The sequence below is a fragment of the Brachionichthys hirsutus genome, chromosome 23 (assembly GCF_040956055.1).
Source record: "Brachionichthys hirsutus isolate HB-005 chromosome 23, CSIRO-AGI_Bhir_v1, whole genome shotgun sequence".
NCBI lineage: Eukaryota > Metazoa > Chordata > Actinopteri > Lophiiformes > Brachionichthyidae > Brachionichthys > Brachionichthys hirsutus.
In genome coordinates, this window is record NC_090919.1 from 6104591 (window position 1) to 6126575 (window position 21985).

Consider the following 21985-nt stretch of genomic DNA (forward strand, 5'->3'; position numbering starts at 1 on the left):
CTAGTAGTAAACTAAATGAGAAAAAAAAATGCATAAAACCGAAACGGTACGCAAGTGGACCGAACCGAAACGGTTCAGTACATCCCGTGAACCGTTACACCCCTAGTATTATCTAAGTTTTATACGCAGAGATCAAACCCGAGTTACGTCTTTTGCTTTGCACTTCTGAGACAACGCTCGACTCTGTGTTGAAGGAATATCTCAAAGGTCTGTCTTCCTCTTGCAGGTCCTGACAGACCATGTGACCCGCTGGAAGCTCATGAATGCACACCACGAAAAGGAAGCAGGAAAGAGCATCTTCCTCTCTGGAGCCAAACGTCGGTTGACTAAAGTCTTCGGCGTGCCCTGAAGCCAATGACCTTGCAGGGCGCCCCTTGAAGACGTGACGGAACTGTTCGACTCACAGTAATGGACTCATGCGGTGGGACCCGGGCCTGGAGCTTAGTTCCAGCGCTGCTGCTGGGACTGACCTGCTTCTCCTCTGGGTCGCTCGTGAAAGTCAATAATGGTTTGAAGGTGAAGCGGGGGCAGGCGGCCTACCTGCGTGAGGGGGACCTGCAGTTCCATATTCCCCATCAGGCGGATGGATGCAAGCTGGAAGTGGTTTTGAATGAGCCCATAACGCAGCGAGTGGGAAAACTCTGGCCTCAGGTGATGGGAAACGCTGTCCTAGCCGATCTAGAGACGGGCCATGCTGGATTGGGATTGTCCCTCAGATAATCTCTATGCGGCCCCCCAACCAGCTCCTTCAGATATAATCTAATGCATCTCATCTCACTTAATTAAAAGTATTAATATAATGCGAATATATATAGCGAATTATCTTATATCTCAATACTGAACGTGTTTAAGACTAAGGTTTAAAAAGTGTTGTGATCGGAAACCGTTGTGTTACCTTCTGTAATTACAAAGACGATTCTTGTACTGTGACGTGTCTTGGACCACGGTCACCTGGAATACCTGGAATAGCAGGAATACCAGGAATACCTGAAATACCAGGAATACCTGGAATAGCAGGAATACCAGGAATAGCAGTAATAGCAGGAATACCTGGAATAGCAGGAATACCTGAAATACCTGGAATAGCAGGAATACCAGGAATAGCAGTAATAGCAGGAATACCTGGAATAGCAGAATTGCCAGTAATAGCAGTAATAGCAGTAATACCTGGAATACCAGGAATACCAGGAATAGCACGAATAGCAGGAATCACCTGGAGACCGCTGAGTGCTGATTTTTGAAGTTGCCACTTCGGACTTCAACACTCCAAATATTTTCTTGACGTTATTTTCAGCCAAAAAACGAGCTCATCTCCTTTGATCTGAGCGGCCGCCGCCCCGTGCGGCGTGCAGCCCGAACTCGCTCATGGCGTCTGACCAGCCCGTTGCTTTCTCAGGTATTTGACTGCCACTATCGGACCGAGGAGGTAAAGTACGTCCACGATGGCTGCCCGCTGTTGGAGGAGGACATTGTCAAGCTTCGACTGTACAGGTACCGCGGTGGGACACAGGAACGACTCCTTCACTCCTTCAACCTTTGCCTGCTTGACTGTGTCGAGTTCTTTCCAGGTTCACGGAGACGCAGACGCACGTGGAGACGTTTTCCCTCCACGTGGACATCATCCAGCCGGAATGCAGCGCCATCAGGCTGGGGCCCAAACCCCTGCTGGTTTCTGACTTCTACGGCTTCTCTGATGTTGTGGATGCTAACGTCTTGTCCTTCCACTACGAGAGGAGACCTGGCCTGGAGTGCAGCATCCATCTGAGCAGCGGCGACGCCCACCTGCCTGCTCACGGCCAGCTGGTTACCGGGGATCCAGAGAAAGCGGCGAAGCGAGGGGACGAACCGGAGAGCTTCATCCGCCTGCGCCAGCAGCTAGGTATCCATGAAACGTCAGGTCCCACGGCCGATCCCGCCCGGGAGTGAAACGCTCACCACGGCCGTGTGATTCTAGATAATAAAGCCAGAGCCAAGTGCAGATCGGAGGCCTGCCTGAAAGGTCTGAAGCTGGCGACGTTCACTGAAGTGCCCTGTGACGACTTCCTGCTGATGGGGCTCAGGTATCAACACACAGACCCCCCAGGGCCTGATGTGGACTACATCGCCATCAGACTGGACCTGAAGGACACCAGGAGCGGGAGCACCTATCAGGTACTGTCGCTGTCTCTTAGGTGTAATAAACAGCATAAGCTTGATTTCCCAGATTATTCCTTCTGTAATCTGAAGTTTACGTTTGGGGGGGGGGTATAGAAGCACTCTGAGAGCACAAACCTCCACCAAGCAGCTCATTCCCCTCCTGATTGGGCTTACACCGTCCATGTAAAGTGACGGGTGTGCATTTTTAACTGATTTTTGAGTCCGTTAATGGGTTTCCAATGTTGAAATGTAGTATTTAAATGCATTCGTTGGTGAAGTACACCCCCCCCCCCCCCCTCAGCTCCACTAACTCCCATGTTAATTAAAACGCCAACGTGGAAGTGATCTCTTGTGGATTGCGCAGACTGAACGGGCCTGGGTCCCAGTGAGGATCGCCGGTGCGATGCACAACCAGCCCCCCAGGCCTTCCTTCATGTCCGTGTTTCTCCTGGAAGTGGACCAGTTCATCCTCACGCCGCTCTCCACCGCCACGCTGGATGCTGAAGACGAGGAAACGCCTCAGCAGCTTCTGGTGTTCAACATCACCAAGCCCCCGGCGCACGGCTTCATCACACACCTGTCGGATCACGCCCGGCCCATCTCCTCCTTCACCTGGCTGGATCTCAACGACATGCTCATCGGCTATCAGCCTCCCAATTCTTCCCAAAGTCAGCGGCGGGATTATGAGGTAGCACCGTTCCTACTCCGTAATGTGAACCGTGAACCTCCACGTTGTTTAGAAGCTCTGCGTCCTTGTCTCACGCAGGCCCAATTTGAGGCTCATGATTTTTTCTTCGAGAGGAGCCCATCGATGACAGTCCATATATCTGTCAGGCGTGCAGACACCAACGCCCCCCGAGTGTCCTGGAACATGGGTAACCCAGTCACACGGGAAGCATGGCTTACACCAGGGGTGTCAAACTCATTTCACATCGCGGGCCGCATACGGCCTAGGACGATGTTGTAGCATATTCAGCTATAAATAGCAAAAATGTCATGTCTTTCCTTTGTTTTAGTATGAAGAAGTACAATAGGAAAAACTTGATATTTAATGAACTATTCTTTTACAAAACATTTCATGAAACACCTCAGATTTCTTTAGAGAAACCACAGGAAGGATTCATCTTCACAGAGCTGTATTCTTTCAGTGCAAACAGTGTCTAAGGCAGCATTTTAAAGGCGTTAGTCTCGTCTAGACTGCTTTGTTTTTGTTCCTGAAACAAGTGCATCAACATCAGGTATCATGTCCCGACTAGCTGTCACTCTCACAATGTCATTTAAGTGCTTGTGTGTGAGCCGTGAACGCATTTTAGTTTTATTGATGTTCATTACTGACAAAATGTGTTCACAAAGGTAGGTTGTCCCAAACGTGCACAGTTCTTTGCAGCAGGGCTGTTACTTTGGAGTACTCTGGCAATAGATACTGATCAAATGTGTCCAGACCTATGGAGGCAAATTTGCCCTTCAAATCTGCGTCACATTGCAAATCAATTATTTCTAGCTGGATGTCGACGCATCAGAAGCTTTAACTGTGAAAGGTGAGCAAAAAACAGAAAGTTCTGTCTCAAGTTCACCAAATACCTGAAAAGGTCTCTCAAACTCTTTGTTTCGTCTGTCTCGGTGATGCGTTTCTTCTACTCTGACCAAAACAGTGCGCCCCCTAGCCGATAATTCTTGAACAGCATTTAATTAAAAAAAAACTTTTTTTTTTTTTTTTCTTTTTTCAAAATTCATCCTGCGGGCCTGATAGAACCTCCTTGCGGGCCGGTTCCAGCCCGCGGGCCGTATGTTTGACACCCCTGGCTTACACCAAATGAATGTTCAAGATATTTAATTCCAGCGTCGGGATGAAACCAGGACAGTTTTCTGGAATCCTGAGCTTTTACAGTCGTACCAGCGTCTGTGCATCTGTCCGCCGTTGCTGCCTTTCTGACGCCGAGCTGTCGATGAAGTTAGGAATGTATGAAAAAAAAAAGGTGACACGGTGGCGCAGTGGGTAGCACTGTTGCCTCGCAGCAAGAAGATTCTGAGTTTTCAGAATTCAGGATTCTTTAAAGGCCGTTAGGAGCACTAGATGGTTTATAGCAGTCAAAGAAGTGGTTTTAGAAAAGTTTTAGTGTGAAGCAAAAAAAAAGATGCAGGCAAATATCCCAAATCCACCAAATGGGCTGCCAGAGACTCTGGGAGACGTCCGTCCCACACACAGTGGGCTGAGAATAAGCTCTGCTTCTGTCCCACAGGACTCAGTCTTCTAGAGGGGCAGTCCCGACCAATAACGTGGGAGCAGCTCCAGATTGTGGACAACGACAACCTGAATGGCGTTCGTCTCATCGCCGTGGACGGCCTACAGCACGGACGACTCACTGTCAAAGGTCCCGATGCAGCCGCAACCCAACGTGTCGTTTAAAGCCCTCTGCCGAGCCAGCGTTCAGGGAGCTGCCCAATAGAGGAGAAACCCATTAAGGGATTCAGTATCTCAGGATCAACCTCCTGAAGTTATTCCATTTTTACCTTTTCATAAATATCTAGAAAATAATCTGTGGAATCCTCATGAAACTATAAAAGCACTCAGAGAGCACAGACCTCCGCCAAGCAGCTCGTTCCCCTCTTAACTGGATCTACACCGTCCACATGGTGATCTGGATCATCATCAAAAGGTTCTAGATTGTTCTTGGTATCTTTAAACACCAAAAGTCAAAGTGAATCAGAGTTGATGAGAATTTTTCCCACGAATCTTGTTTTTATTTTTATAAAAATCAAACAATGAGAATAATTTATAACAAAAGATAATAATAAACAGCGAGGCACCTAAAAATGGTTTTAATATTTTTTTCCTGCCCTCATTCTCCCTTTATGACTGTGAAATAAAAAGCCTCCGTTATAAGTTGACGTTATTTTCAGCCAATCATTTCATCCGGACAATCCGGATGAAATGGTGAGATGGAGACACCCCCCCCCCCCCACATGACTGCGTCAAACATCGGTCAATAGTCAACCGACATATTGAGAAACAAATTTTGAAGCTCCATTAACTGCAATGTTTCTGTAAATGTCGAAGTGATCCAGAATCCAGGATCTCTTCTGGATCGTCACAAAAAATGAAATTTATCTGTTCCTGGAAACATTCCCAACATTTCCTGAAAATGTCATCAAGATCCGTCCAGAACTTTTTCATTTATCTTGCTAACAGACAGACAAACCAGCGCGGGTGAAAACACGTCGTCCTCGGCGGCGGTAAAGAATCAGAGCTGAGACATTTCCTCCTCATCCAACCTTTGATTGCTGCGCTCTAGAACAATTCAAGTTTCATAGAAGAAGAAACACGGTGGTTTTAAGTCTGCCAGCGTTAGCCCCTGATGCCGCTAGCCGCGCTAGCGGCGCACGCCACCTTTAGCATCAGTCAGTGGTGTTGCTATTAACATGTAATAACACGCATTCCTGACCGTTTCATGTGGAACTCAGGAGGAAAGGGTTTCACCTTCACGCCGAACGACATCAAGGCGGGCGTGGTTCGCTATCACCACGACGACAGCGACTCCGCCCAAGACTTCATTACCTTCCGCATTACCGATGGCCGCCATCACTCCCGACACAAGTTCCCCATCAGGATTCTGCCCAAGGACGACGGCGCCCCGCTGCTCATCACCAACACGCTGCTGGAGCTTTCCGAGGGCCAGACGGCGCTACTGAGCGGCTCCACCCTCCGGGCTTCAGACACGGACTCCAGCGACGACTACATCCTCTTTAACATCACCCGCCCCCCGCAGGCAGGGCAGCTCATGAAACTCCCGGGGCCGGGCCTCACAGGTCCGAGGACTGGATGCTGGTTTTTGACTTTCATAAGGAAGAACGCTTCTTCTTTTTTATTATTATTATTATTCCCAATCGTGTTCTGTTGTCGGTTCCATTCCAGGTTATCCTGTCAGACACTTTCTGCAGCGAGACCTGTCCCAGGCCACGGTCTACTATCGGCACCTGGGACACGACGTCTTCCACGACTCCTTTGAGGTGGTGCTGTCAGATTTTCATGACCCGCCAAACCTGTCAGAGTCTCAAGTGGGTAACGGCAGACCAGCTCTCAGACGCTGTCGCTTCGGGGGTGGTCCTTGCATCACTAACGGTTGTCATGACGCAGGTGGTGCTGGTGCACATAGAGCCTGTTCCGGACCAACCGCCAAAGGAGGCTCCTGGTACCGGCCGCCGTCTCGTTGTCAAGGAAACGGAAGTGGTCCACATAACGCGACAGCAGCTTCACTTTGTGGACCCGGAGTCGCCGGACAGCGAGCTCACGTATGCAGTTACGACTCCTCTTTTCCACACTGGGGATCACAGGTTGGTAAAAACTCACGTTCAGAAGACGCTCAGCACGGGAAGAACCCCCCCCCACTGGCTTATTGTGTTGTGTTGTCCTCGTGAGCAGCGGTCCGGATGCAGGGAGGTTGTTCTTAGTCGACAGCATACCCAAATTCACCAAAGACCCCAACGCACCAATCCTGAGGCTCTTCACTCAGGTCTCTATGGTTTACTTATTTGCTTAAAACGCAGCTTCTGCGTTCACCACAGCATCTGTCTTCCCTTTCTCTCTGCAGGATGCGGTGAACTTCCTGAAAGTAGCCTACATGCCTCCGGTAGAGGATATCGGCCCTCACCCCCAGCACATGCGCTTTGTGCTGTCGGTCACCAGCCGCCTGGGCAGAACCGTTTCTGGGATCTGCTTCAACGTCACGGTGGCGCCGGTGGATAACCAGCCCCCGCAGGTGCAAATGAAGATATCCTCCTCGCGATTCTCCCATGCTCACGGCTGGATGCATAAAAAGGGCGTGGCTGTTTCCTGCTCCAGGCCGTTACCAGCCCTCTGACTGTGGACGAGGGAGGGGAGGCCCCGGTCGGCCCGGAGAACCTGCTGCTGTCAGACGTGGACTCCCTGGAGGAAGCCCTGCAGGTTCAGCTTCAGAGGAAGCCCCAGCACGGAGCCCTGAAGCTCGGCAGCCTTCAGCTCAAACCAGGCCAGCTGTTCACCGTGCAAGACCTGAAAAGCCTTAAAGTTAGGTCGGATATCCCGCCTCGTTTGTTTCTTCACTTCGTGTGGATCAAGTTCAGCCCATAAAGATGAGAACGATTTACGATCATGATCGATATTGGGAGGTCCAAATGTTTAGAACAGGGTTGGTTTCTATCATCCAATCAGGTACAGTCACGACGGATCAGAAACTGCAGCGGACGACATCGAGTTTAACGCAACAGATGGCACAAATTCAGCGACTTTCGTCCTCCGAGTGAAGGTAATTATACAAAACACTAGAAAAGCAAAATGATTTAGCAACAAATGCGCTGCAAAGTGTTTATTGCATATCCTCGAATTTATTATAGGAGGATATGCAATAAAAAAAAAAGCCTCCTCCTGGTGCAGAAATGCAAAACATGAACTGAGAGTCAACAAAACAGAATAAAAAGAGAAACAGAAAGACAGAATAAAAAAAAACAAAAGATTTGGTGCAGCCATGGTGAGGAGGGAGGAAATACTCGACCTTCTCTCTGTATTTATCTGGTTAAGTAAAAAGGTGCATATTCCCTCCAGGTGAATCCCGTCAACGATGAGGTCCCAGTGCTTGTTGCTGGTCTGAAACCAGTTCTCAGCTGCGCAGAGGGACAGGAAGTCGTCATCACAGCAGAGTTCCTCTGCGCTACCGATGCAGACAGCGACGACAACAGCCTGTCCTTCCTCATTGCCCGACAACCCCACCACGGCGTGGTGCTTCGTCACGGTGTCATCGTCGATGGCTTCATCCAGGCTGACGTCTCTGCAGGCGTCATCCGCTACAAACACACAGGTGGGCGGCGCTTAGGAGGGCCGGATCAGGTGCGTGAAGCGATTTAAATATGGTGTGGATCCGGATCCAGATCCAGGTTCCGTACAGTGGGCATGCCTTTCGGCATTTGTTGCAACAGAAGATGCTGATTCAGAGCGGTTCAGCCAATCTTCCGCCTCCCAGTATGAAGGACAGCCCATAAAAAACGACGACCCTAATGATAACCAAAAAGAAATAAAGGCTGGCTTCATGCACTGATGAAATCTAATCAATAAGTAGAGATAATACCGAGGAGAGGACAGACCTCCACCAAGCAGCTCGTTCCCCTCCTAACTGGATCGACACCGTCCACATAGTTATCTGGATCAGTACCAAAAGGTTCTAGATTGTTCCTGGTATCTTTATACACCAACCATGAAAAGTCAAAGTGAATCAGAGTTGATGTGAATTTTTAAATTTTAATATTAAAATGTAATATTTGTTCCTGACCTCATTCTGGATCAGAACCAGAAGACACGTTTCATGATGGTTCATATCGGGAATTTTCATGAGTGACTTGAATACCTTTTTTTATTTATTTTTTTGCAAGATATGGTTTTTTTTTAAAGCCTCCATTATCAGTAAATGAAAAATCCAGATTTAATTTTTTTATTTTTAGATTATTGAGATCCAGGTTTTTTTCATAATCCTGCTAAACAAACAAACGGTGTCAAAAACAGAATCTCCTTGGAGGAGGTAGCAAAGGAAACTCTGGAAATGCGTTCAAATCGTCTAAACTTCGTGGCAGATCTCTGACTTGTTCTTGCTGGATATTGAGTTGCAGTATTTGTATTTGCATTTGTATTTGTATTATAGTTGTACAGAGAGACAAACCGAACCTGCTTGGTAACGTTCTGCTCACGCTGTGCACCGTGCATGTCCAGCTGAGCCTTGATAAGAGACTGTGGTTTCAGGGCTGGAGATCGGACTCGCTCCTCGCCATGACGCCATCACCGTTGTCATTTCTGATGGAGAAACAGAAAACTCTTCCAAGAGCGGCGGCACGGCGGCGCTACGGGAGAGTCTGCCGGTGTATGACCTCCACGTCACGGTGTTTCCTGTCGACAGCCAGCCACCTTCACTAACAACAGGTTGTACATATTACGTGTCTTTTTAATTTATTGTTATTTTGCATCTGTGGAGTAATTCATTTTTATTTTATTTGTATTGTTAATTGTGGATGATTTATGTACAAAGGACTTTCGACGGAAACAAGACCGCAAGGGCTTTATTGAAATGCTCCTCTTAGACAGGATGTGTGACTGTACTTGTACTGTAATATATACTACTGTGTGACTGTACTTGTACTCTAACATTCTATCGAATACATATATTCATCATTCAGCAGCACGCACACACACACACACGTTCAGAAAGACACACATTGCGTACAGAAAGTAACATGCTGCCCGCTTGAGAGGAAATAACACTCCACCAGGGGACAGCATATTGATTATTGTATTGATTACCCATAAGCTTTGTTAAAAAGGAAAGTCTTTAGTCTACTCTTGAACAGAGATGGGTAGAGATCCATTGATTGATTATCAGCTTAATGAATGAATGGATCAAGTGATGATCGCAGGACTGCCGGAGTTACTTCACCAGGTAAAGGTTCGTCATGCTTCCAATCCCTGAAATTGTGTTTCTGTTTCAGTACGACTGAAAGCGGCTCAGTAATGCTGGTGAATAAAAGTGAGGCGAGCTCGTTTTAGAACTCGATCGCTTTAGCGTGACTTGTCCTGTCTTGTTTCGTAGGTGGCATGCTTATAGTAGATGAAGGCGGGACGGGCCCCATTACTGTGTCTCATCTCAAGGCCTCTGATGTGGACACCGTCTTGGACCAGCTGGTGGTCAGTCTGATTTCTCCGCCCCAGTTTGGGTACATTGAAAATGTCCTGCCTAGTCCTGGCTTTGAGAAGAGCAACACCGGCATAAGCATAGGTGAGCATCAGGAAAAATGATGTCATCAGACAGATGAAACCAAAAGCATATTCCTCTCTGTTTGAACTCCTTTTCTACAGCCTCCTTTTTATATAAAGACATCATCGATGGTCATGTGAACTACGTACAGTCCAGACACCAGAGGATGGAGCCCACAGCTGACCAGTTCATGCTCAGCGTATACGATGGCAAGCACAGCTCTGCCCACGTCCCCTTCTACATCATCATTAACCCGACTAACGATGAGATTCCAGAGTTCATGGCTCGCAACATCACAGTAAGCTTTAAATGTTATGTTATTTACCAAGAAATCCGATGATGGCATCAGATTTCAAAGGAAACTCGTTGATGTCCCTTCTGTGATGAGGTGCGAGAAGGAGAAATGAAGCAGCTGGATTCCTCGGTTTTACATGCGATGGATCTGGACGTCCCTGAGAACGTTCTGCTCTTCAGTGTGGTCAAGTCGCCAAAGCATGGCAGCATCATCAACCACAACAGCAAAAGACAAAAGGCCAGTCCTCTGTCCCCAGTGATGGACTTCACAGTGACAGATCTCATAAATGGTACTTCCTACATGGTAGTGCGCCTTAAGCCATTTTTCACTAAGTCTTCGGCCAATAAAGAAAGTTCGGGTCTTTGTAACTCTTCTGGTTTAAGTTCAGAGTATGTAAAATAAATCTGCAGGACGGTTGACTTTCAGGAATGGATCTAATGTACATGCACGACGACTCTGAGAATCTGAAAGACAGTTTTACCATCCAGTTGAGCGATGGGAACCACAAAGTCCACCGACAAGTGATGGTCCAAGTACTGCCAGTTAACGACGAAGCGCCTCGTGTCATCAGGTTAGGCGACCATTCTAATCCCACCATCCTGTTTAAAGTTTAGAAATACACGATTGCAAAAAATAAAAATAGTGAGACTCGTCATCTTCTGTTCATCAGGAACAATGGACTGGAAGTGGAACCGGGCGAAACCAGGCTCATATCTAGTGTCACACTCTTTGCAAAGGACATGGATACTCCATCTTCAGATATCATGTACATATTTGAAAGGGTTCCTACCCACGGACTACTTCAGATCAAGGTTGGTGCAGCACCATAGAATCTCGGCGATGCTCCTTATATTGTGATCTTATGTTCCTCGTCCAAACCCTGTCCAGCCACCTCCTTCTTTTGCTATACGTATACGACTATAACTGATGGAGACACTTAAGGCTCCCACGGTCCGATCATAACAGATCTCAAGGCACTTTACAGGATTAGCAGGGATAGACCTGCAGACAGAGACAGAAAGAGGGACAGAGGGAGAGAGAGCACAAGACTACGGGGTAGAGAGAGAGATTACTGACATATATTTATAACATGAATAATCAGATAGAGAGGGAGGAGCTCAGTGTGTCATGATGTTAAGCCACCAGTGCTGGCCTATGACAGCATATTGATTATTGTATTGATAAACTATAAGCTTTGTTAAAAAGCAAAGTCTTTAATCTACTCTTGAACATAGAGATGGTGTCTGTCTCACGAACCGAATCAGGGAGCTGATTCCACAATAAAGGAGCTTGATAACTGGAAGCTCCGCCCCCCAGTCTGCTTTTGGAAATTATTGGAACCAACAGTAGGCCAGCATTTTGGCACCGCAGGGTTCTAGTGGGGCAATATGGCACAATCAGCTCTGTAAGGTAAGGAGTTGGCTGTTGAGGGCTTTAAAAGTGAGTAGAAGGATTTTATATTCACTTCATGCTCTAACAGGAAGCCAATGCAGAGATGCCAGAACAGGGGAAATGTGTTCTCTCAGTCTGGTTTCTGTCAAAACACGAGCTGCTGCATTCTGGATCAGCTGAATATGTTTAATAGAGCTTTTGAGGCAGCTGGACAGTAAGGAGTTGCAGTAGTCCAGTCTGGAAGTTACAAAAACATGGACTACCTTTTCCGTATCTTCTTGGAAGAATAGGTGATTGATTTTTAAAATATTGTGAAGGTGAAAGAACGCAGTCCTTGAAATGTGCTTTATCTGGGACTGAAAGGACAGGTCCTGATCAAAGATTACCCCCAGATTCCTGGCAGTGGTGCTGGTGGACAATGAGATGCCATCTAGTTCAACTACAACACTAGAACAAACATTTCTGAGATGTTTTGGACCAAGAACCAGAACCTCAGTTTTACTTAGATTTAATCAGATTTTGGTCATCCAGGAGTTAATGTCCTGGCGGCATGTTTGAAGTCTAGCTAACTGTTTTGTTTTGTCTGGCTGAACTGAGAGGTATAATCATGTGTCATCTGCATAGCATTTCCTAATTTAGTTACCTAGGGGAAGGATATATAGCGTGAACAAAATAGGTCCCAGTTCCCGAGCTGTAAACAGTAATACTGGGAGATCTTATGACTGATCCTGTCTCAGGAGGGCCAGGAATGGGTGACACTGACCCCGGGGACAAACTGCACCCAGGAGTGGGTGGACATGAACCTCTTGCGCTACAAGCACACAGGGCTGCAAGATGCCCAAACGCAGGACTTCTTTGTCTTCTACGTGTTGGATGGAAAGAATCAGTCGCCGCCACAGCGTTTCCACATCTCTCTCAGGCATCTGGAAAAGGGTATGGGAATTCTCTCTTAAATCATCATTTCAAATTAATTATGGATGAAATTGTCTACTTGTGATAAACTTGTGCCTGCAATCACTATTGATCTGGTTCCAGACTCATTGTTTAAATGTCTTCTCGCCTTTGAATTTCAGGAAACATCGCTCTATTTGTGAAGCCGGTGAACGTCAGCCGTGGGGATCGCGTGGTTCTCACAACAGACGTGCTTTTAGCCACAGACGGCACAGATAAGCCCGAGGAGCTTCTGTATGTCATCACCAGCCCTCCTGCACATGGACACATGGAGTACATCAAGCATCCTGGACTGGCCATCTCCACCTTCAGCCAGATGGACATAGCAGCCAACCTTGTGGCATACATGCACGACAACCATGGAAGCACACCCACAGAGACCTTCCAGTGAGTTCAGAATGCATGAGACGATATGCTGAAGAATATTACGATAGTGCTAAAATAAAAATGAAGGCATGTGCTCACTTGTAATAACGAGAGAACGTCATCTGAAGGTTCTTAGTCCACAAAACATTTCTGGAGCATCACAATAAAAGAGGTTTGCAGCTTTCTCGAGAAGATGAACACATGTAACTGAAAACAGACAGAAAATTACCTCATACAGCACAGACTGCATAATCCAACTCTTCTCTGAGCCCTGAAACTCTTATGTACTCTTGTGTATTGGGTCAGAAATTATGTAAATGTCAAATATTTACAGTATTCCAAAAATTGATGACATTAAGTGTTCTCTATTCTCGCTTCTAAAATGCCTGCAGTAATTAATCAACCAGCTTGTTACCTGTAAACTATCAGGCTGTTGTTTTTTTCCTCCTTTGCAATTGTCTTATAGTCTCTTACTGAAGAAATAGCGTCACCTTCTGTGATTATGGACTCAACTAATAATAATGGGTGAAAATAATTTGCATCCAATTTACAGTGGATACAAAATGATGACAGAAGTGAGGAAAAACTGAGCAGATCCAAGACTCAAGGTGGATTTAACCCTCTGCTTTGACCGGGCGGGTGAGAGAATTAGAGAGAGAGAGAGAGAGAGGCGAGGACAAGCAGCCACAATATCAATCAGCTATGACAACGTCTGTGGAGCTTGTCAGTCATCCAGGTCGAGGCTTCTTCATTTCTGATTGGCTTTTGGAGATGATCATTTAGTAATCATTTGGTTTCTGTTTTACGAATTTGTTTATTTTCCTTGTAAATTGAATCTTGGAAATTCTGCATTTGTTTTGGAATATGATCATCTTCCGAGTACTTTACAAATAAAAAAAGCAAACTCGACTTTCCTACATTAAATTGTATTAAACGCCCGATCCGTGGAAGAACGGCGTGGATCAGAGAGTGCGCCACGAATCTGGCCTTATCTGTCTCTATAACCATAACATATTTCCCAAGTTCCCAAATCACAGTCTTCTGTGGATCTACACATAAGAACTGAATTCATGCACTACCCCCTCCCTAAATGGCTCGTCTGTCCTCTGCTCTGTCATTCTGTCCTGAGACTGCTCCCCTTCCCCCCCACCCCCCATGGTCCCAGCTTCCCAGGACTGGCCTGGATCCTTGTGCATCATGAAAAAAATATCTGCACGTTCCCAGTGCAGCATTGTCATTGTGTTTAATGTGTACTCAATGATTTTGTAACTGCTTACTGCTTTCTTTTATTTCCTAAAGACACATAGCAGTCTATTAGTGCGCATGCACCTGAATTTCCCTTTGGGATTAATGAAGTATTCTGAATCTGAGGCTAGATTACAGCATTCGCTATCAGACGGTATGTCAGAATAATGTTGTTAAATGGGGAAGGACAGAAAAATCATACATTTGATGTTTTACTGTTTGATGTAGAGAAAAAGTCATGCTGCCCTTTTACTTCTTCTAAATTGGGATTCTGGGAAAAACCTGATGCATGACCCATAATGTAGCAAAAGCACAGCCCTAACTGCAGAGTTACAATGCCTGACTCCTGATTGTTAGCTTTCCTGTGGATTGATTTCTAACATTGGTTAAAAGAGCCTAACACTTTGCCTCCTGTGTGCTTTGGCAGGTTTGTTGTGAGTAATGGTAAAGCCAGCCGGAATGGAAGCTTTGAAATTGCTGTGGAAACGGTGGATCGCATCCTTCCCTCTCTGACCTCCGTCAAAGGCCTCTCAGTTCCACAGGGCTCCTCCGTGATCCTGGGTCCCGACCGTCTGGCCTTGTCTGACCCCGACTCCCCACCCAACGCCCTGTTCTTTGCTCTCCACCAGCCTCCCCAGTATGGCCGGCTGCTTTTACGTGGTGACCGCCTCACTGTCGGCTCAAACTTCACCCAGAGGGACCTGCAGTATTTGGAGGTGACGTATAAACATGATGGTGGACCCTCACAGATCGATCGATTTACCTTTACGGCCTCTGACAGCACCAATCGAGGCTTCCTGCTGGATGGGCGGTCACAAACAGCACCTGTGTTTTTCACAATTCAGGTAGGTAAGACGTCTTTTTGTGTCTTTAGATGCACTATAGAGTAAACCACAATGACTTAAAGGTGGTGCAGAGAAGCGTGAGATCAAGGCTGATCTACCTCAATATGTAAGTGCAGATGACCAACATTAGACAAAAACGGTTCTTAGCCGTAGAAACAATCCCATTTAAGCAATGCATTTATCACTTATGAACTTTATTTATATAAAAACAGGTGCAACTTAAATGGTGGCCTCCATCAGCAGCTCTACATTTGACTCAATTTAAATCAATCAGATCTTGACTAAGAAACGCAACAACTCATCGCGCCCACGCAACATTTGCTCTCAGATAATGCCTCTGGAACAATCGTCTCCTGAACTTGTGAGGCTGCTTCCTCTTTGGAGAGCTGTGTCTTTGGGCGATGGACGGCATGGGATCTTTCTGTCACCTCATGAGCTGAGGGCCCGAGACGGCGACGGCAGAGAAGACGAGCTGAGCTTCTCCATCGTACGCCAGCCTTACTTCGGCTACCTAGAAAACATTACCACAGGTTGGGGAATACGTTTGAGCTCTATCGAGACGCCAGCTGAGCGCAGAATGAAAACAATGGTTCTGCCTCTTTGCTATTGCAGGAGGCTTTGTGCCGCAGCACTTCTGCCAGACGGACCTGAACAAGAGAACTATTGTGTATGTTATCGACCCAGACAGCGAGTCTCTCTCAGACAGCCTGGAGTTCAGAGTGTCTGATCGTTTAGGAAACGCCGGGCCCTCTCACACGTAAGAGAAGCATGAGCAGCACTGATTTGGTATTTTTTTTAAAGAGATCTCGATTAACTAGACGTCTGTCTCTTTCCAGCCTTGAGTTCCGCTGGTCCAGCGTCGAGCTCTACCAGCCTGAGTACTCTGTGTGCGAGGAGCAGGGAATGCTCTCGCTGGACATCATCCGAAAGGGAAACCTGGCTGAGTCTTCGTACGTCACTCTCAAGGTCTGAAAGCCGTTCCTTTAGAAGCACATCTCACCTCATGGCTGACTTTATTTGAGCATGTTTCTGTGCCGTGTCTCTTTTCCAAAGGTGAATGGATTGACTGCAACAGCTGGACAAGATTTCCTCGTAAGGCCTTCTTCCCTCGTCCAGTTTGATCCAGGTGTGTCCTCATTGAATGAGCAGATAACCCAAAAATGCGATTTCAGTAACGGCCTGTTCAGCCCTGCCCTAGAAAACGCTGACTAAGCAGATTCAGAGAAAGCGCAGCTTTGCAGAATTCTCTTAAACAACAGAAAGAGATGGTTGTTTGTTAAATACATGTAAAACGACCCCTTTCAGCCCAGATGTTTGTTTGCTCTGTGTGTATAAATCATGAATGCATTTGCTATTTAAATCTTCATCCTGTGCTTATGTTGACTATCCTCTCTGCTAAATCTGGCACATTTACAGCAATGTTCACGAATGTGCAAGAACTACATCCTTTCATGACGGATTACATGCAAAAGAATTCTAGCTCGGTGGCTAAATGGTGACAATTTCTCCTTAGTCACTTTTATGCTGATCACATTTTGTACTCTAGAAATACACCCGAGAGAACGTATTTGCCATACAAGTATCCAGCGAGCACTTCGAAGGCGCTTCCAACATGACGTGTTTCTGGGTAGGAGTGTCAAAGAGGAGCTGGCAAGCGGAGATAATTGAGGATCACCTTGAGGAGGCCGAGGAGATGTTTGAAGTGATGCTGACCTCCCCAGAAGGAGCGGTGATCGGCAGCATGAGCAGAGCGCAAATCATCATCAGGGGGTCAGGCAGCTGGATGGAAGGTAAACAACAACGACAACCTTTATGTTGGTTTGTGTTGTTTTAAACCATAATGTGTCATAGCTGGATTTTTTTTATTCCGTTATGTTTTTAGTTTTTTTAGCGGGTAGCGAGATTACGGGAAAAACTACTGGATGGATCTTGATGAAAAAAAAATTAAATTAAATTTTGAGAGTTATCCGGATAACCGGTTACAAAAACAAACAAACAAACAAAAAGCCAATTTACTTATAATGGATCCTTAAAAAAATTACATTAAAATAAATTCCTTTAAAATTATGGCAGCACGGTGGCGCAGCGGGAGGCGCTGTTGCCTCACAGCAAGAAGGTCGCCGGTTCAAATCTGACTTGGTCTGTGCGGAGTTTTTCATGTTCTCCTCGTGTCTGCGTGGGTTCTGCAAATTAGCTGAATTAGCTACACTAAATTGTCCGTGAGTGTGAGTGTGTGTGTGTGTAAATGATTGTCTGTCTATGTGTGGCCCTGTGATGAATTGGCGGCTTGTCCAGGGTGTGCCCCACCTCTCGCCCATAGACAGCTGGGACAGACTCCAGCAACACCTGTCACCTGGATGGACGGATAAGCGGCTGAGAAATTAAATATCCTGTAAAATCTGCATTCAATTCACTCACCAAAAAGAAGCCACGGTGACACGTGCCAGAGCCCCTTGCGATTTAGAAGCTTTGTGTTTTAAAGACATCTTAAGATCACATCATCACTTTACCAAAGAGAAGCATGCAGTAAAAGTAGATTTAACAAACGTCTTTATAGGCAATGTATAACCGCAATAAAGTATGTCGGTAAGTTTTAGAACAATGTGGCAACAGTTGTCAACATTTTTACAATTTAAAACCTAAACTTTCAGGAGGGCAGAAACGGAGATAGTCATCACGACTCTCTCCTGATCAACCCCCCCCCCCCCCCCTTTTTTTTTGTCCACCTACGTTGTACATATTATGTGTCTTTTTATTTTATTGTTATTTTGCATCAATTGAGTAATTTAATATTATTTTTATTTGTACTGTTAAATGTCGATGATTTATGTACGAAGGACTTTCAACGGAAACAAGACCGCAAGGGCTTTTTAGAAATGCTCCTCTTAGACAGGATGTTTGACTGTACTTGTACTGTAATACATGCTACTGTGTGACTGTACTTGTACTCTAACATTCTCTCTAATAAATATATTCATCATCGTCACTCCGCAGGAGAATGTCGGCTGAAACATGATCAGGAAGCTCCTGTTCTCGGAGGAAAGGAGATCCGGTCGGATGCTTACCCTCAACATGGATCCATTCAACTAGAGAAACTCCCGCTTGGGACGGATTCAGTAATCTGGACCCGGGGTGACACCAACCCCCGGTCTGAGGGAGACATCCCAAAAAGGAAACTCAAAGTTCTCGACAATCCAAAGTCTGTGAGTATCAATCTCTCCACTGGATTCAGCTGCCATATTCCTATTGGTTTCAGATTAAAGTCATCCCAGTAATTTCTCCCCGGCATCCTTCAGATTGCACCGTCATCTGTTTTTCACAATGGGACAGCTACTGTTTACACGGTAAGCAGGCGCCAACCAAACCATGACTCTTGAAGAAGTCACTAAAGGTGTCTTTTCCATCCTAGTATCACGGGATCATGCAAATGCGGGTAATAGACGACACGTTCCCGTCCAGGAAGGGCAGAAAGGCAAACGTCCGCGTCATTAGCAGGGGAGCGCAGCGACAGGCATCAGCAGCATTGACCAAGTCCAACTCCGATCCTCGCAGGAAATTCCCCAAACCTCAGAGAGCTGAGCTCGACAGAAGCCGTGTGAGTGCAACTGTCTCCGGTCATCACGCGCGCCTTTGCTTCATGGCGACCTGAGAGTTCTTCTGTTTTGTCGGGACCTTCTGTTACGCAATATGGCTATTCTTGCTAGTTCCCAAATTGTCTTTGCATTATTTAGTGATTTATGGGTCATTATTCTGCATGAACACTAGATGTCTTGTGCATGGCCCGCAGGCGACACCTCATCGCTCCGTATCAAAGCCCTGCATCCCAGAGCTAGTGGGACTCCTGCATTTCAACACGACCACCAATCAGCTCTTTCACTGCAACGGTGTCTCCTGGAGACCCTGGGCACCGACAGATCAGGTACTCTGGCGGCACAGCTTGCAGTAAAAGTATGCGCTTGCATCTTTGGGCGAGAGAAAAGTGCTTTGTAGTCCATTATAACAGGGTCACTGACGCAATGAAGCAATGCGTCTCTGTTGTTGAGGATCGATTGGATAATCCCTGAATTGTTGTACAGTACTTGGTTACTGAAATTCTAACGTCAAGCTTATATTACAGTGACTATTGATTAAGTGTGACTATTGACGAAGTGTTGTGACGCCGTCTGTGACTCATCTTAATAGTGCATTTTCTCCTGAAGCACACACAGCATGATAAAGACTAGGAATGATGCTTGCATTAAAGTCTCAAGATTAAACAATAGTGGCTCTAAACATGAGCCTAGAGGAACTCCATATGCACCATTTGTTGCAAAAAAAAATTGCCATGCATATTTAAAAAAAAATCTTGACAGATTTTCATTCCTTTATTTGACAGAACTGTCCCCATATCTGCTCATTTCCTGCAGATGGTGAGAGATCAGGCGTGTCCTCGGGGCTGGACTTTTCATGGCGGCCACTGTTACGCCCTCAGCACGGAGCACAAGGTCACCTGGAGCGCGGCGAACAGGGCCTGCAGGGAGAAGTACTCTTCAGCATGCTGCTGATGCATTGGCTTTAAAGGATAAGCTAACTTTATGTGGGATTGTCCCGAGGATGTTGAACTTTTCCGTTTGTCTCTTTTGCTTTCAGATACAAAGGGACCCTTGTCAGCATCCTCTCTAAAGATGAAATGGACTGGCTGTGGGATTTCAGTGGGAGAAAACCATTTTGGATTGGTGGGTGTCTTATCTTCATTTCACACTGACAAGCAGGTCGTGTTTTCAACTCTTTCCATCGAGTGGTCGGCACGAGAAAAGTTATTTACCAAACTTCACCAGTCAGCGTCTCGGGAACGTTGGCCCGTAGGCGGAATATTTGTTGTGATGGCCCTGTGATGAACTAATGACCTGTCCCGGATCTACCTCACCTCTGGCCCAATGCCAGCTTCCACCATGACAGACAATTATATCTCACTGCAGTCAAAGTCTGCGTATCATAACTGACCTTTAAAGGTGATATATTCTACCCTTTTTCCACAAGTTAACGCAGTCCCAGACACTTATATGAAATATCTGTGCCAGTCTTTGGTCAAAATAGCAAACAGATGCATGGGAAGCGGGAGTTTTTTCATAATATGTCTCCTTTAAAGTTTGAAATTAACTCTTAAACGTGTGTTGTCTTGGCTCGAGGATAATTTCCTTACCTGCTTCCTCTGTCAAAGGCCTGAATGACAGGGAGGGCCGAGGCCGATGGGAGTGGGCTGGCAGGGAGCCGGTCTCCTACACCAACTGGCAGAAGACATCTCCTCGCTCCGGAGGGAAGGAAAGTGACAAATGTGTTCTGGTGTGGAGAAGAGCAAAGTGGCAAATGAGGGACTGTAAGAGGAGTCGAGGTCACGGCTTCGTGTGTTCGGTGACAGCTTGAGCTAAACTCCAACGCAGCATCACGGCTGAGAACCGCTGTGCCGCTCCAGAGGGGCTGCGGGGGGAAGTAGCGATCCTCAGGCTGCAGTAGCACACAGCTCGCCACCGAGGATCGACGGGAACCCCGCATTGTCATATTCTGTATAGCAAACGTTGTGACAGTTATTGCGTCTAAAAGTCAATTGTTCCAGTACTACAGGTCAGTACTGCATTTATTCTACGTAACCACAGAAAGTATTCCTGTGTATGTGAAGAGCTCCAGATGTTTGATTATTTCAGACAGAACTCAGGCCAGATTACAAAAAAAGCCTTCGGCTGATAGGGGGTCAGAGGTCATTTGCACCTCACTGGATTCAACCCAGCTCGTCCATCTGAACTTGCTTAACTTTCATCACTTAAATAGTTTCTGACAAGACGTTTACCGTCTCTCTACTTGTGTGAAGACGGGACCTTTCACAGCAGGCCGTCTTACGTTGGATCAGGTCCACGCGGCCGGGAGACGCTGCAGTCTGAGGTCCTTCCCTGACCCTAAATCAGGAACTGTGATGCCGCATCATTCCGAGTCGGCTGGTGGCACAGTGGGTAGCGCTGTCGCCTCACAGCAAGAAGGTTCCGTGTTGGATTCCTTTCTGCGCTGAGCTTTTATGTTCTCCCCGGTTTTCTCTGGGTTCTCTGGTTTCCTGTGTCTAATAGGCAAATTCACTACATTTCACAGGTGGCGATTTGTTTTCTGAGACTAAAGAACCTAGAGAATGATATAAAAGTAAAAGGAAGTACCTTACTGTATTGGATGACATAATATACTGCAAATAAAAAAAATGTGATAAGTTAATCCCTTTATTCGTCCCGCAAGGTGCGATGCTTTCTTTCTGTTGTGCTTGAATGGAGAAATAAATGTGCTCATTGAACACATAAAAGCTGTCATAGAATAAAGACAACTGTGGACAAATAAGTCCTCTGCCATGGACATGTTTGGGTGTGGTGCTAGAAAAGAGTCATTTCACAGTCCATGGAATGACACGAATGACACCCTGCATTTGTTTTCAACAGCAGGAACTGTCCAAGCAGCAAAAAAACAAAGTCCTCCTGTGTCTCAGTAGAAAAATGGTTTTACAATTAATTTAGTTCAATTTATAGATTGTGTAGAATCCAGTAGAAACATGCTGAAAGGTCGTAAACTGCCCAGGCTGTATTTACCAGGGTCTTGAAGATCCTTTCATTGTTCAGTCCAATACTTTGGCAGTTTGCCATTGGATGCAAACCTGATTTACATTTGCCGATGCTGTTGACCCACTTTTGAGACCTTAGAGCTCCATTGAAGTTGAGATCTTGGCTCTGAGGATCTTACGAGCCACATGTTTAATGTGATTATCCCCATCATGTGATCTCCAGCCGGGGTATGAAAGAGGCCCTTTTATACGAGCTGTAAGAAGCTCTCAGAGCGTTGCATCCGCCGAAGCGACACAACAGGCGCTCTGCAGCTCGGTAAGTCCAGCTAATACTGAACTGTGTACAATGTGTGTAAAACGCAAATACGTTCTTTGGTTATTGTACATAATGGCAGCGGCTTTTGGAGCGTCAGCC

General features: G+C 46.3%; 1 protein-coding gene across 1 annotated transcript; it reads left to right on the forward strand.

The window, feature by feature from the left end:
* Positions 1-408: 408 nt before the first annotated feature.
* On the forward strand, positions 409-21203 carry frem1a (Fras1 related extracellular matrix 1a). The gene is made up of 36 exons (XM_068755704.1): positions 409-651; positions 1397-1491; positions 1569-1879; positions 1955-2151; positions 2501-2824; positions 2903-3011; positions 4377-4508; positions 5599-5943; positions 6050-6192; positions 6272-6468; positions 6557-6647; positions 6726-6893; positions 6977-7185; positions 7325-7418; positions 7715-7967; positions 8900-9076; positions 9741-9926; positions 10007-10203; positions 10294-10489; positions 10627-10771; positions 10871-11012; positions 12330-12525; positions 12666-12930; positions 14582-14999; positions 15328-15529; positions 15612-15756; positions 15836-15965; positions 16053-16125; positions 16631-16789; positions 17994-18202; positions 18296-18343; positions 18409-18594; positions 18787-18918; positions 19406-19521; positions 19629-19714; positions 20200-21203. The coding sequence occupies exons 1-36, from the start codon at positions 409-411 to the stop codon at positions 20400-20402; spliced, it is 6522 nt and encodes a 2173-aa protein (XP_068611805.1). The 3' UTR covers positions 20403-21203.
* The last annotated feature ends 782 nt before the right edge of the window (positions 21204-21985 follow it).